This window comes from Eufriesea mexicana, unplaced genomic scaffold (assembly GCF_001483705.2).
Source record: "Eufriesea mexicana isolate 0111107269 unplaced genomic scaffold, ASM148370v2 scaffold474474835, whole genome shotgun sequence".
In the NCBI taxonomy this organism is placed as follows: Eukaryota; Metazoa; Arthropoda; class Insecta; order Hymenoptera; family Apidae; genus Eufriesea; species Eufriesea mexicana.
This window is the reverse complement of record NW_016907960.1, coordinates 659,039-674,309: the sequence shown is the minus strand read 5'-3', so window position 1 is coordinate 674,309 and position 15,271 is coordinate 659,039. Positions and strand designations below refer to the sequence as shown.

Here is a 15,271-nt window from a genome sequence, read left to right as displayed (position 1 = left end):
AGCGTCATCCTGCCAATGTTGCTTCGCGATCGCGGGACCCCGACGTCCCTTTTCACTTTGCGTTTTCGCGTAACGCATGGCAGCAAAAGCGTCGGGTCGTCTTTCGTCCCTAGGTTCGCGCTTCCCTGCGCTTCTCGTGCTAACGAGCTTCTAATTATTCCGATGTAAGACGAACCTTGCGCGCAACTCGAATCGCGCGATTGAACATCGAAGGGCGAACCAAACGGAAACGACATCGAGGTCGATGCGGACACCCAGAGTTAGACCGAGACGAAAACAAAACTCCGTTATACCCGCAGACGAACGAGAGACATTTGTTGACGAACTTTGACCTTTTCTTTTTTCCTAGATATCCGATATTGTAGTGGGTCAGGAACCTAACGTGACTGCCCGAGAAGCGCTTCTAAGATGGGCCCGACGATCGACGGCGCGTTATCCTGGAGTACGCGTCACGGACTTCACCGGTTCGTGGAGGGACGGGCTAGCTTTCAGTGCATTGATCCATCGAAACAGACCAGATCTGGTCGATTGGAGAGGTGCTCGTGCCAGTCAGCCACGAGAGCGGCTCGATCGGGTCTTCCACGTCGCGGAGCGCGAGTATGGCGTTACGAGGCTTCTCGATCCTGAAGGTAAAGACCCCCTTTTTACATCGTTCCATCGACCGATTTATTCCTTTTTCCGAGTTTCTCCTCTTTTCCCGCTGTCGTCCGCGTTTTCTCCTTCGCGTGTCCTTTCTCCCGCGTTTTCTCCTGTCCTCGGAAATGCTCGAACCGCTGTTCGTGTCCGACGTCCGTTTCCGGTCGACGCTTCGACCGTGACGCTCTCTTCCACCCTTTGCTTTTTCCCTTTTGCGCGATGAAACGACGCTGGTCTAGCGATTCCTTTTGGAAAGGAAAGCAAGGGAAGCGTAACTGGTTCGCGCGCGATAGTCCGATGCGTCAGTTCCTCTATTTTCCGTTGCAGACGTAGATACTCCTGAACCGGACGAGAAGTCCTTGATAACGTACATCTCTTCGCTCTACGACGTGTTCCCGGAGCCGCCAACCATTCATCCGTTGTACGATGCCGAGGCCCAAAGGCGTTCGGAGGAGTACAGAGAGCTGGCCAGTTCCCTCCACGTATGGATCCGCGAGAAGATGTGCCTGATGCAGGAACGTGCCTTCCCGCTCACCCTGATCGAAATGAAGAAACTGGCGGCCGACAGCACGAAATTTAAGAACGAGGAAGTACCGCCTCGATACAGGGACAAGCAACGACTCTCTTACCTCTTCAAGGACCTCGAAAAGTATTTCGAAGCGGTCGGTGAGGTGGACATTGAGCCCGAATTACATATCCAAGTAATCGAGAAGAATTGGAACCGACTGATCATGCTGCATCAGGAAAGAGAGCAGGCCATCATCGACGAAATTAAACGGTGAGATTTATCCCCATCCTAGGAGCGCGATCGAGCGCAACAGCGATTGCGTTCTATTCGATTCGCCTGGAACTTGCACACGCCTGTATTTCTTCCCCAGACTCGAACGACTGCAACGACTGGCAGAGAAAGTGCACAGAGAGATGAAGGCGACCGACAGTCGACTGGAGGAGCTCGAGAGACGAGTGGAGGACGAAGCGAGGCGTCTCGATCGCCTTCATCCTCTGGAAGCCAAACACGCGGTGGATCTCTTGGAGCAGGACATCCGTAACACAGAGATCCAGATACAGAATATATTTACCGACGTGCACACTCTTACCGAGGGCCGATATAGTCAGGCGGCCGAACTTCACAAAAGGTATCCACCTCGGTGTCCGTTCCCTTCTTTCCCCCTATGCTTTTCGTTCTTCCCGAAAGAGTTTACATCCTCGCGTGTCCCGCAGAGTTCAGAAGCTACATCAACGGTGGGTCGCCCTGCGATCTCTTCTTCACAATCGTTTGGTACATCCGCTGTCGGCCGTGTCTTTCCCGGTAGAGGAACGCGTCGTCACCAAACATCGTACTACCGTCCATGAAACCCGATTGGTCGACACCAATCCACATTTCCGCGCGTTACACGACTGCATCGATTGGTGCAAATCGAAGATCAAGCAGCTCCAGGACGCGGACTATGGCTCCGATTTGCCTAGCGTGCAGAAGGAACTGGACGTTCACCAAAGAGAGCACAAGAACATCGAGCAATTCCATCCTAAAGTGGACAGATGCGTGCAAGCCAAGAGTCACTTCCATGGCGAGGAATTGACACTGTATAGCCAGCATCTGTCTGTTCTTCAGAAACTTTACACCGAATTATTCGCGGCCTCGAATAAGAGACTTTCCGATTTGGATACGTTACACGACTTTATACAATCGGCGACTGGCGAACTGCTTTGGCTGAGTTCTAAGGAGGAGACAGAGGTGACGCGCGATTGGAGCGACAAGAATTTGAACGTACAGAGTATCGAGCAGTATTACGAGGTAATTGATATTTTAATATTTGCTTCGGAAAGTTATCGGGCTTTTCCAATAATCCGCGTGATTCGTCAACGAATTTAACGTACAAGTCGCTAACGCTTGTTTGTTCTCTGCAAGCGCACGTTTGGATCCGGTATAGAGGTAACGAGGAGCTATGAATCAGAGTGATCGTAGCGTAACGCGATAAATTTTGCGATCGACGAATTTGCGAATGTTCATGCACTGTGAAACTGACGCAAATTCGACGATCCACGTATCGATGCTTAATTCGCGCATTTCCGCTTTTACAGTCCCTCATGAGCGACCTAGAAAAGCGAGAGATTCAATTCTCTGCGGTGCAAGACCGAGGCGAGGCTTTGGTTCTCCAACATCATCCCGCTGCAAAGACTATCGAAGCTCACATGTCCGCCATGCAAAGCCAATGGGCCTGGCTTCTTCAATTAACTCTTTGTCTAGAAGTTCACCTGAAACACGCAGCTCAGAGCCAGCAATTCTTCCGAGGCATTCAACAAGCGGAGCAATGGATCTCGAACAGAGACGAGACACTCAACACCATTTATTCTCAATCAGATTTCTCCTTGGACGAGGGCGAACGTCTGTTGAAGGGAATGCAAGAATTGCGCGAAGAATTAAATAGTTACGGCGATCACGTGCAGAAGCTCGTTGAGCAAGCCAAGGACGTGGTTCCCATGAAGCAACGCAGACAGCCCGTGACACGGCCCATGCAAGTTACTTGCGTCTGCAGTTACAAACAAGTCAACGTAAGTACAATGATCATTATGTCATTCGTTCGATGGTGTATCATATATTGTTTCGACGTGCAAATTGGCCGGTTTCAGATGTCAATCGAGAAGGGCGAACAGTGCACGTTATATGATAACTCTGGTAGGATAAAGTGGCGCGTGAAGAATCAAGAGGGCGTGGAGACTCCTGTACCAGGCGTTTGTTTCGCCCTTCAGCCACCGGACAAGGATGCTCTCGATGCCGCGGAAAGATTGCGACGACAATATGACCGAAGCGTTGCACTGTGGCAACGGAAGCAGCTTCGATTGCGACAGAACATGATTTTCGCGACCATCAAAGTGGTGAAGGGTTGGGATCTGCCGCAGTTCTTGGCCATGGGTCAAGATCAGAGGACCGCTATCAGGAAGGCCTTGAACGAGGATGCCGAGAAGCTTCTATCCGAAGGTGATCCTGCCGATCCGCAATTGAGACGACTAAAGAGAGAAATGGCCGAAGTGAACAAGCTGTTCGACGAACTGGAGAAACGTGCCAGAGCCGAGGAAGAGTCGAAGAACGCGGGACGTATTTTCAACGAGCAGATCTCTGCCCTTCAACAATCACTGGATGAAGCAGAGAGGGTTTTGAACTCTCGTATAGCTGCTCCGTTGCCCAGGGATATCGATAGTTTGGAACACTTGGTTTTGCAACACAAAGACTTCGAGCAAAGTCTCAAGCGCTTAGCGCCAGACATGGATAGAGTCCAGCAAACTTTCCGCGGTATCACTTTGAAGACCCCTGCGATGAGGAACAAGCTCGATGCTGTCACCACCAAGTGGACCCACATCTGGAACGCAAGTAACTTGTACATCGAGCGGCTCAAGTGTGTCGAGATCGTACTTTCTAGTCTCGAGGAGAACACGACCGCGATATCCGAGTTCGAAGTGAAATTGGCCTCGTTCGACGAACTGCCCTCGGACCTGAAGGGATTGCAATCCGTACGAGAAGACCTACGGGTGCTTCAGAACGCCATTGCCCAGCAACAGACCGCGATGGATCAATTGAACGAAGACGCGCATAACGCTAGACGCTTGGTCGAGAAATCGAGACCGAGTCATCGTGGTCCTCATTCGGATATGGATCGTTTAGACGCCGAGGTGAACAGACTGAACGCCAGATGGACCAATCTCTGTGGTCAGCTAGTGGACAGACTACGCAGCGCGGAAGCAGCCTATGGACTAGCTCAACAACTGGAACACGCATATCGAAACGAAGTCGACTTCGTGGACGAGTCGTACAGCAAACTCGAGGTCGAAAATGCGAAGGTAACGCACGAGGATTCTGTCGAATCGTCGTACTCGATATCGCGATCGGCACTTTATACTCGTATACTTTCACGTTTTGTTCCTGTTTAGAATCTATTGAACAGAGTGGTCGAACGGGCACCAGCGATCGAAGCGGTAAATGTGACGGGTGGTCGATTGATTCGCGAAGGAAAGGTAAGATGAGACGCGACACGATCGCGAATGGGTATACTACTCGCAAGCCTTAGGTAGGCTTAGCTAGCATTAGGTAGCCTTTAGGTAGCCTATTAGCTTACGGTATGAACGCTTGCGTGAATGGGATATTGCGTGAGTCCTTTTTACGTATTAGTCCTCTTTAGAAGAACACGTTGCGCGATTGTCTCGCGTCGCGATCCCACGTCGCGCTCTCCCTTCGACGATTACCCCTTTTTATCCGTCCGAAGTCTGTATCCCGACGACTGCTAGATTCGTGAGGTACTGCTCTACGTGAAGCTGTGTTCATCGGCGTCGCCACCGGTTCTCCGGCCGTCGTGGATCATCGTTGCCGTAATTGTCATCAAGCTGCAAATCACTAGGAAAAGCGTACGCTACTGTTGTCACTGTCGCCGCTATCGCTACTGGATGGACTGTCTACCTCGCAGCCCAGCATCGATCGCAACTTTTTCAGCTGGTGTTTTCCATGGGCTTTTCAGCGGATTCGTCACGCGCAATATCGTACGGCCAAAGAGAGTCAGAGGCTCGTACGATGATTCGTCGTGTCGACGAACAACGTATTTAGACATTTCGAGTTTTCAATTGTTTCCAGGGGTCAAGGATGCATCGCGAGCCTACATTCCTCTCGCTTTTGCTGCACTAAGGATCGCTTTAACCTTCTCGCCGTCATAGCCGCTGTGAATACAAACGATCATAGGCTTAAATGATGCTAACGCTAACGATAGCACACGATACTTGGCTTTTGGTGGCTTTACACACGCAAAAGGAAAGTTACCCGTTTCTCCATCCAACCGAGAACGTTTCGTATCGATCGGCAACACGATCGTCGAATACGAAACGGCTTTTCAATCCTCGCTTGGAACGCACCCGCCTACATTCTTTATTCAAATTCGATTGTTTCCTGTTCCGAGTCGTTCCTCACTTTGCGCACCTTTCCTTTTGTTAATAACGAATATCAAACGAAGGCACACTTAACCCCGATCGTTCGTATTAAACACGACGCCTGGTGAACTTATCATGGTATGCAAAGTAGAGGAAGGTAGTTTCGTTACGCTTGGTTCACGATCCTCGACGTACATCGTGATTACACGAGGCGCTTGAACGCTCGCAAGGTTCAGGCTTCATGTAGCTTTTCCCCGTTCGGTTGATCGATTAACCGGACATACAAGCCGCTTAAAGTTGCTAAAATTGCATCCCTTGAGATCATTAGTACATCTCGACGCTATTCCTCATACGCGGTCGGCTTGCTTCAAGACTGACGGGTGTCCCGTAGGACACGGTGGTACTAGGGATTGCTAAAGGGATAGAAGGGTAGAGCGACGCACAGGCGACAATCTAATACTATCCACTAACCGTAACGGGCTAACCAAAACCCATAGATCTACGGACAAAGGCTTCGAGCGTTCAAGGAACAGTTGGAAGATATCTGCCCGTCTTTGGATGCATCTGTGAAAAAGCCGCGACGAGAGTTCGTATCGACTGTCGACGACATCGCTCGCGACCTAGATAATCTGAACAAGAGGTACACCACGCTCGTGAATATCCTGCAGGATCGAGTCAGGCAGTTGGCAACGCTACATCCCGAGGACATGTCCCTGCAGGTGAGACTATTCCACTTTTTATGCCACGTTTCGCGCGTCATAGGTAAATAAATTAATCTGCGACATTCTCTTTCCCGTTTTCCGCCTCGCATATCGTTTTGTTTTCTTAGAAACGTATATAGAGATATGGCGCCGTAGATTTGTTTACCCTTTGACGTAGCGCTAAACGCTCCAATTACCGATAATCTTACCAATGCAATCGTCCGTCTAATCTTTACGGTATTCCGAACGACGTAATTGAAATGCGAAAGGTTAAGACAAGAAATGGAATAACAATTCAATCGAGTATAACGTAATGGACTTTATGCCTGCACGTGACCCTGAACGCTCGGCTAATCTGGAACGAATTACACGCGTCTCGCGGCCACAGTTAGATCACGGTATTCTCCTTGCCAGGGGGCATACGCGACCCGTGAAATGTTAATTCTCCAACTGTTAATTGTCAACATGCACAAAATTGGCAGTGACCGAATCGTCCTTCCGTCCTTCTCCAATCTCCGCGAGAACGCCCACACGGCGCTCACGCGTAACGAGACTGGTTCGCTGACGGAATAATGCGCAACTAGCGGCCAAGTTTCATCCTTCCCGCCGCCTCCGCGCTCGATCGATAACGCGAACGTGTGTTACCGAGAGATCCTGTAGGTGCGAATAAGCGACGGCGCACAGTAGACGTTCTCGCACAGCTGGCGCTAGTCAACGTTCGTTTATTGCGTTCGCGCGGTGTTGCAGACACGTCTCGAGGCGTCGGCGATCGGTCGTCGGGCGTATTTTAGTTTATCATCGGGAATTAACGGCCGACTCGTTCTCAATTTTCGTACGAGATGCGCGTGGACGCCGCCAGGAGTACTACGGTCGCGATGCCAACCGTTAAAATCGTACGAAAGGTACGAGGTTCCATGTGGAAAAACTGGGACAGTCGACAGTCGCGATAGTTCGCGAATTATCATCGATGGAGGGGATAGAGTAGGGGATCGTTCTCCGCGAATGCAAAGATTTTTCTCCGCCTGTCACGTGCACGGGATCGGTCGGGACACGTGTCTTTCGCACGTTACTCATCGATTACGTGATCCTTTTAATTCTACGCTCGTTCGGTCCGGATTGATACGCTTCGTTCCTACGGCGATACGTCATGATAGATGCGTCGAGTATTTAGGGCGAGTCAATTTCTCGCGCGTCGGCTCTGATTAGCATAAGGAAAGGGACAAGAAATCCGCGTGGTTAACCGTCGAGACTTACGCGTTCTCTGCCGGTAAAGAGCGGCCGGTCGCGATTCTAAAAAAAGAATCTGGCTTTTTCACGCGCAGATGCCTCGTTTCTCGAGTTTACGAGACGGCCGGCGTCTTGCCAACTCGAGACAGTTGAGTCAGTCCCCCGGAGGTGCTCGCGGTGATTAAACCGGTGTCCCGATCTCCTCCACCATTATCGTTAACATGTTCTGCGAAAGTACGCATTCGAGAGTGACGCGCAGCCCTGACACGCGACACAGTTTCTAGACGAGCTGCGGCGTAGCACGCAGATCGAAAGTCTCCGTTCCCGTGCTGTGTTTCTAATCTTTTGCGACGATCTGCGTACACCGGACGGAGATAACGGAACGCTATGACGCTCGATAGGAGGAGGGTCGTGAACGCGGTAATATTCGAATCGATCTGCCCTTCTAACCACGCCACGTACTTTCGTCGCGCTTATTCCGCCGATGTATAGTCTGTTCACGCTGCATAGAGACATCTATTACATATTCCATGCGTGTTTCAGCGCGCCCTTCAGGAGCAGAGGCCGCTAAGGACGTTCCGCACAGAATTCAATATCTACGAGAACAGCAGTTGCGAGGAACGTTACACTTCCACGACCACGCACTACACACAGTCGCAGTGAGTATAGTTGCATAAGCGAAATGACAATGGCATCGAGCTGTTTCTGTAATTTAAAGCGATTCTGTTTCATCCACTATAGATATAGTTTGGAACGACAGGAAAGGACAGAACGGACGGAAAGAACCGAGAGAAGCGAGACCATTGTGTCTAGTGACACGATACGGCGCTCCAGTTCCCAGGAAAGCTCTCGTCTTGACAGTCGAAGCGCGTCCCTTGGTCAGGATGCAGCGACGACAGCGACGACAGCGACGACAGCGACGACCACGCAGTCCGAGAGAGAGCTCGAGGTCGATCGAGAAAAGATGTCGCGTAAACACGAGGATGAGAAGAGGATTGACGAAAGGGACGAGGCGTCGTGGTCGAGAACCAGCAGTATTAGCGACAGCAGCATGCATTTTAGAAAGATTAGGAGTCTAAAGAGGATAGAGCGGGCGGAAGAGAATATAGGTACAGAGAACGTAATCGAGGCTAGGTGTATCGTAGATCCACGAACCGGGGCGCTGTTGACGGTGGGCGAGGCGATAAGTTTTAGGATCTTGGATGTTAGCAAGGGTAGGATAGTGTGCTCGAGGGACGGTAAAGAGACCGTCACGATCAAGGAAGCTGCCCGCCAGAAGATAATCGACTCGCGTCTCGCGGATCGTCTGCTAGGTCCGAGTGTCGGGTCAGGAGATAGAGCGAAGGTAACTTACTACGGAGAGAGTACACCGGCCGATGAGAACGCGGTTAGTGTAGCCGATGCGATGAGGGACAACGTAGGCACGATGGGACAAGGTTCCGCGTTGGATCCACACACGGGCGAACTGGTTACGGAGGACGGTGAGAGGCTGTCGGTCGAAGAAGCTCACGCGAGGGGATACCTAGCGAAACTAGACGTCACCGTCACGGTTAAGAGGAGTGCGTTGCCTCTTTCCGACGCGATAACCCAGGGTTTAGTGGACGAGACGCTTGGTCGTGTTCTCGATCGGATCACGGGAGAAAGTTACGCCCTCGACGAGGCTGTTCAGAAAGGAATCTTGGATCCAACTGCCAGGGAGATCGTAGACGCAAGGAACGACGTTAAAGTGACGCTGCTGCAGGCTCTCGAGTCGGGAATAATCAATTCGAAAACTGGCAAGTATATGCATGGCCTTACAATGGAGAAACTTTCTCTAAAGGAAGCGCACAGACGGCGGTTGATCGTTAAACCTATGACGCTGAAAGACTGCCGTGATACCGAGATAATAGACGAGAGTGGAAGGATTACGAGTCCCGCACGTAGAATCAAATTGACCGTAACGGAGGCCATTGAACGCGGCGTCCTCGATGGAGATCGACTGAAGTCTATCGTCGACGCAAGAACCGGCGAGGTAGTCACGTTATCCGAGGCGTTAAACCGTGGACTGATCGATCCTGACAGAGCAACCTACAAAGATACAATCACTACGGAGGAATTGGCTATTTCGGAAGCCGTTGAGAAAGGCCTAGTCACCTCGCTTGCCCAGAAGACAATATTTGACGTGGATGGATTTAGAGATCCGCTAACCGGCGAATACGTGAGCTTAAATGCTGCTTTACTTAAAGGTTTGATCAGTTCCAAGTCTGGTGGCAGTTACATCGTTGATCTTAATACCGGAGAAACAGTTTCACTGGCAGAAGCCGAAGAACGCGGTTACATTCGACCGGAAGTTTCAGAGATGCTTAATCGTGGCATCGGAATCGTGGAAGAGGGTAGGGAGATCACGCTCTTGGAAGCCATTTTCTCTGAATTAATCGATCCTAGAACTGGTCTGCTCCTAGACCCGCGAACTAAGAAACCGGTACCCCTTGAAAATGCCATTAAACGTGGACTCATTACGCCCGATGGTGCCGCATTACTCACGGGTCTTTTAAATGTCACCGTTACCACGCAGACGGTAACGAAAATCAAAGAAGTCCGAGAAGAAAAGGAAAGCGAAGATATGGTCGACGAAAGACAGGATAAAGTTGAAGGGATACGTGGTCGCTCTGTCGATAAAACGATGGACGTCGATGACTCTGTTAGATCGACTCTCGGTGATAGTATTCCTAAAGCAATTGGCACTACAACGACTATTATTGATAAGGACCACGTGGTCTCTGCCTCGGAGATGAAAGCAAGCAGCGTAATTAGAACGAAAGAGTCCTTGGACAGAGTATCACCAGTGAGAGTAACCGACGAAGTTGATTTTAGTCAATCATCGTGGATCAAGTACAGGGATCCAGATCAAGACCAAGACACCAGTGTAGTTAGTGAGTCTACGAAGGAGGAAAGTTTATTCACCGAGAAACGTGTGTTCGAATTGCCTACTGACGGATGGTCCCTTTCAGAGGCAATTGAGAGAAAACTGTTCGACCCCACTACAGGACTTTTCATAATTCCAGGAACGGATAGACTAGTTTCCTTCGAAGAGTGCGTCAAGTTACGAATAATTGACCCGAATTCGAGCTTCGTGATAGATCCAAATAATGGCAGGAAGGTGTCCTTGTTACGAAGCTTGGAGAAGAACATTCTGGATTCGACAGGCCATTACACTAGTCCACAGAAGATCACGATGAAGGAGGCAATTAACAAAGGACTCGTCATCCTAGGACATAAGCAACCCGAGGGTGATACCTCGCAGCAGAGACTTCTTCGAATTACCAAAGTCTCCGGTGAGCCAGATAAGTTAGAGGTAACACGATCGGATGATCCATCGAAGCAATTCGAAATCAAAATTTCTGAAACTAGTCACGCGATACCTGACCCCGTAAGGGTCTCACGAGGCCTTATCTATGACCCAAGTACAGCTCTAGTCATATCAACCGAGAGTGGAAAGTCAACCGAGTTACTGCAAGCTTTGTCCGATGGTACCTTGCCATCCGAAGTGGTGCTTGTAAAGGACCCTACTACAGGAAAAGACATTGGCATAGTAGAAGCTGTCCAGCGTGGTATCGTTGATTCCAACACAGCTGAATATCACGTGGATAAGCACAGAAAGATATCTCTACTCGACGCTGCGAAATTCGGTATAGTTAGCGTCATGGGATCACCTCTTGTTCCAGTCACATCTGTATCTACCACGGATACAGCTTTGCTTCATAAGATAGAAACCGAAGAAATTGCTACCGAGCAAACATCACCGAGTGAACAGGAAGAAGTTTCAGTGATTGGCAAACTGCCAGCTTCTGTTTCCATCTCTGAATCAGATTCAGCTATTGGCTCAGCGTCTGTGATGGATTCCGTAACAGATTCTTCTCCAACGGCAGCCAGCGAAGAGCCTTCCGTTTCAAGAATGGAGGAGGAAATAGAAGGAAGCTCGAAGCTGAAACCTAAATCAGTTGCAGGTACCAAAGTTTTCACCGTTGGAGAAACCTTGATTCGATCAACTGCTGACAGCGAAATTAAGACGATTGTGCTTCAGAAAATGAGGAAGAGGGTAGTGAAAGCAAAGGAAGCTCTAGAGAGTGGACTAATCGACGAAGAGACAGCTGAAATCTTCAATAAAGAGGTAGGCGCGGAGGATGGTAAATTGGTTTCGTTATCCGAAGCTATTCGCAGCAAGAAGATAGACGCAGGCGCAGGAAGGATCGTCGATCCTCAGAGAGGAGATGTCCTCAACATTGGCGAGGCAGTGGAACGTGGAATCCTTGACCCAGTGAACGCTCATGTCCTGGTCCCGTTAGCAAAAAGTTTATCAATTCCTGGTTTATACAAGCAAGGTCTGCTCGATCCTGAAGAAGGTAAAATCGTTCATCCAGAAACCGGTGCTCATCTGACACTCAAAGAGGCGATTCTTTGCGAGATAGTCGATCCGCTATCAAAATTGACCTATTCCGATGGACGAACAGAGACACTTCGTAATGCCATTGAAAGTGACCATGTCGACCCAGAGAACTCATTGATAAAAACCAGCGAAGGGAGAAGCGTGGGTCTGGTGAAAGCTGTCGAAAGCAACGTGTTTGCCGATTCGGACAGAAGTCAAGAAAAAATTCCTCCCGCTGGAATGACATTTACCGTGGCGCTTGAACGTGGTTTGATAGATGACTCTGGTAAAGAAATACGACACCCAATTACGGAGGAACGTTTGTCCCTGGAAGATGCCATAAAGGGTAATTTCATTATGTCGCTACCGTGTCCTGTGACTTCTGACAGTATGGAGGTGACCAAGGCCCTAGAAGCTGGCCTAATCGATCGTGAAAAGGGTGTCTTTGTTCATCCTACGACTGGAACCCCGGTGAATCTCTTAACAGCCATCGAATCAGGCTTATTAGTCGTCAAACCACCAGTAACCAGTGTGTCTACCACTGTGACTTCTGGTGTCACTGAAACGGTCACTTCTTATCACACTATTACCACTAAGACGCTAGAAATGTTGTCTGGTTATGAACTAGTAAATACCAACGAAGTGAAGAACATCGAAACCGGAGATGTTATAAAGATAGATGACGCTCGGAAGATGGGAATCGTTAAAGACGAGTCAGAGAAAACCGAACAATTCACTACAAAAGATATCAAGATGACATTCGACGATGCACTTCAAAAAGGTTTGCTCGATATGAGTGCCGGAACTTACACTAATCCTTCGACTGGACTCGCCATGCCTATTCAAGAAGCTATTGAGAATGGACTATTGGATGACTCGTCTGAGCGTCATATTTCCGACACCAGTACCACAAGCACTGAAACCGAACAAATTAATCAGGTATACGACGAAAAGACAGAAAGATTCGTGGATCCAGAAACTAAAAAATCCTATACCCTTAGTGAAGCAGTGGAGGTGGGTTTGGTCGATCCTAATACTGTAATTTATGACACGAGAACAGCTGAAACAATCACGACTAAGGAAGCACTGGAGAAAGGAGTTATTGATCCTGTGACAGGAAAGACAAAGGATGATCAAGGACGTGGTACAGTTTCTTTGAAACAAGCTGCCAAGTTAGGACTCCTAGCAGTGGTCGCGGCACCTGTCCTTGCTGGGAAAGCAGTATACGATGCCGTCCGTGATGCCTCAACGAGCAGAGAAAAGAGCAAGGATCTTCGACAAGCTGAAAAGACGGAAACTGTTCAGATTTCTCGTCCCAAAGACGAACAGAAGGTTGCATCTGTGACAGTGAAGCAGAAACCATCTGTGGTTGATGGTGCCTCTGAGATCAAGACGAAGATTACCGAAGAACCTACCGAGAAAGTAGTAGAAAAGGAGAAAATAATAGAGAAGAAGAAAGAGGCGGAAAAAGAGGAAGAAACGGAGAAGGAGAAAGTGGCAGAGAAGAAGAAAGAGGCAGAAAAAGAGAAAGAAATGGAAAAGGAGAAAGTAACAGAGAAGAGGAAAGAGAAAGAAACGGAAATGGAGAAAGTAACAGAAAAGAAGAAAGAAGAAGAAATAGAGAAAGCAACGGCAAGAGAGAAAGTAGCAGAAGAGAGGAAAGAGGCAGAAAAAGAGAAAGAAATGAAAAAGGAGAAAGTAGCAGAGAAGAAAGAAGAGGCAGAAATAGAGAAAGATACGGAAAAGGAGAAAGTAACGGAGAAGAAGAAAGAAGCAGAGAAAAAGAAAGAAACGGAAAAGGAGAAAGTAGCAGAGAAGAAGAAAGAGGAAGGAAAAGAGAAAGAAACGGAAAAGGATATAGTAGCAAAGAAGGAAGAGGTAGAAAAAGAGAAAGAAACAGAAAAGGATATAGTAGCAGCGAAGGAGAAAGAGACAGAAAAAGAGAAAGAAACGGAAAAGAAGAAAGTGGAACCTTCAAAGGAACCTTCAAAGGAACCTTCAAAGGAGGAGGAGGTAAAGAAGGCTGAAGAAACTTTAGAACCGGAAATCAAAGACAAGGAAATAGAAGATTCTTTGAAAGAATCAGAAGTCAAAAAGATAACACCAAAAGAACCTTCAAAGTCAGAGCTACAAGTAGATAATATTGAACTATTAAAGACGCAAACTGTTGAGAAAATAGAGGCTCAAGTGAAAGCCGCCGAGAAGAAACCAAAGGCAGAACCTTCAAAATTATCTGTTGAAAAAGAAGAATCAGAGGACACTGTCACTAAGGAAGAACAAGTGGAAGAAAAGGAGGAAACAGAATCCACGGTAGATTTTGGAAGAGAAGATAGTCCAGAGAAGGTTGAGGAATTGATGCAGGAAGAATCAGAAGAATCAGAAGAATCTAGATCAGAAGAAGGCGACAGATTCGTGATTCAAGTAACACCTGATCTAACAGCTCGAGATCTCGTGGTTCGTAATGCATACGATCTAGAAAAAGAAAAGTTCGTCGATCCTGAGACAGGAGATATTGTTTCCTTCCACGATTTTGTCCTGGACCTTGGAATTTTTAATCCAAACAATGTTTTGGTCAAAGATCTATCTTGTAAGACAGCCGATAAATATGTTCCTCTTCGCGAAGCAATCGCTAAACCTTTAGTAGATCGAAATATCGGATACATGGTTGATCCAAAGACAGGTAAAAAGATACCATTCTTCGAAGCTGTGAAATTAGGTTTAATAAAGGAGAAACCAATGGCGAAGCAACCAGCGATTTCGACAGTTGACGGACAAGAAGGTTTAACTTTACGAAGAGCAGTCGAAGCTGGTTTGCTTGATCCATCCACCTGTGAAATTCGAGATCCAACGACTAAACTGAAGCTCAAATTGAACGAAGCTATCGAAGTTGGCCTGATCGACCCGAATTCGATTAGCATTCGAGATCCAGTAAACGATGAGGTTTCGTCTCTTCAGGACGTGTTAGAATCTGGCGCGAAGATCGACCTTGAGGATGCTTTCGTGAAGGGATTGATGGTTCCCGAGTCACGCAAACCGATTTCTCTGGAAGCAGCTATCAGAAAGGGCCTTTACGAAGAGGATACTGGTAAAATCAAAGACACGTTAACTGGTCAGTCTATAGATGTGGAAGAAAGTGTACGTAGAGGAATAATCGATGCATTCATCAGTGAGTGCGAAGATAGCAAGGCAGGGACGTTCCTGTCATTGGAAGAGGCGCTCGGGGAATCGAAGTTGTTGGACTCTAGCATTGGTCAGCTTCGAGACACCAAAGCTGGTGAACTGCTTCCGTTAAATATTGCTCTTGATAGAGGTTTAATAGTTACCACGGGTTTCGTGCCTACACTAATCGATGCAATTGTTCAGGAATATTACTGCCCAAGGACTGGTCTCG

At 48.4% G+C, this 15,271-nt stretch overlaps 1 protein-coding gene across 8 annotated transcripts in view; it reads left to right on the top strand.

The window, feature by feature from the left end:
• Window positions 1-15,271, top strand: part of shot (dystonin-like protein short stop) — a 69,633-nt gene that overhangs the window by 24,734 nt on the left and 29,628 nt on the right. For all 8 annotated transcript variants that reach the window (XM_017900686.1, XM_017900661.1, XM_017900669.1 and 5 more), the window contains 7 exons: window positions 350-629; window positions 964-1,414; window positions 1,515-1,772; window positions 1,858-2,431; window positions 2,719-3,189; window positions 3,268-4,473; window positions 4,564-4,647. In XM_017900686.1, the coding sequence (XP_017756175.1) occupies window positions 350-629; window positions 964-1,414; window positions 1,515-1,772; window positions 1,858-2,431; window positions 2,719-3,189; window positions 3,268-4,473; window positions 4,564-4,647 (3,324 nt within the window). The remainder of the gene's footprint in view (window positions 1-349; window positions 630-963; window positions 1,415-1,514; window positions 1,773-1,857; window positions 2,432-2,718; window positions 3,190-3,267; window positions 4,474-4,563; window positions 4,648-15,271) is intronic.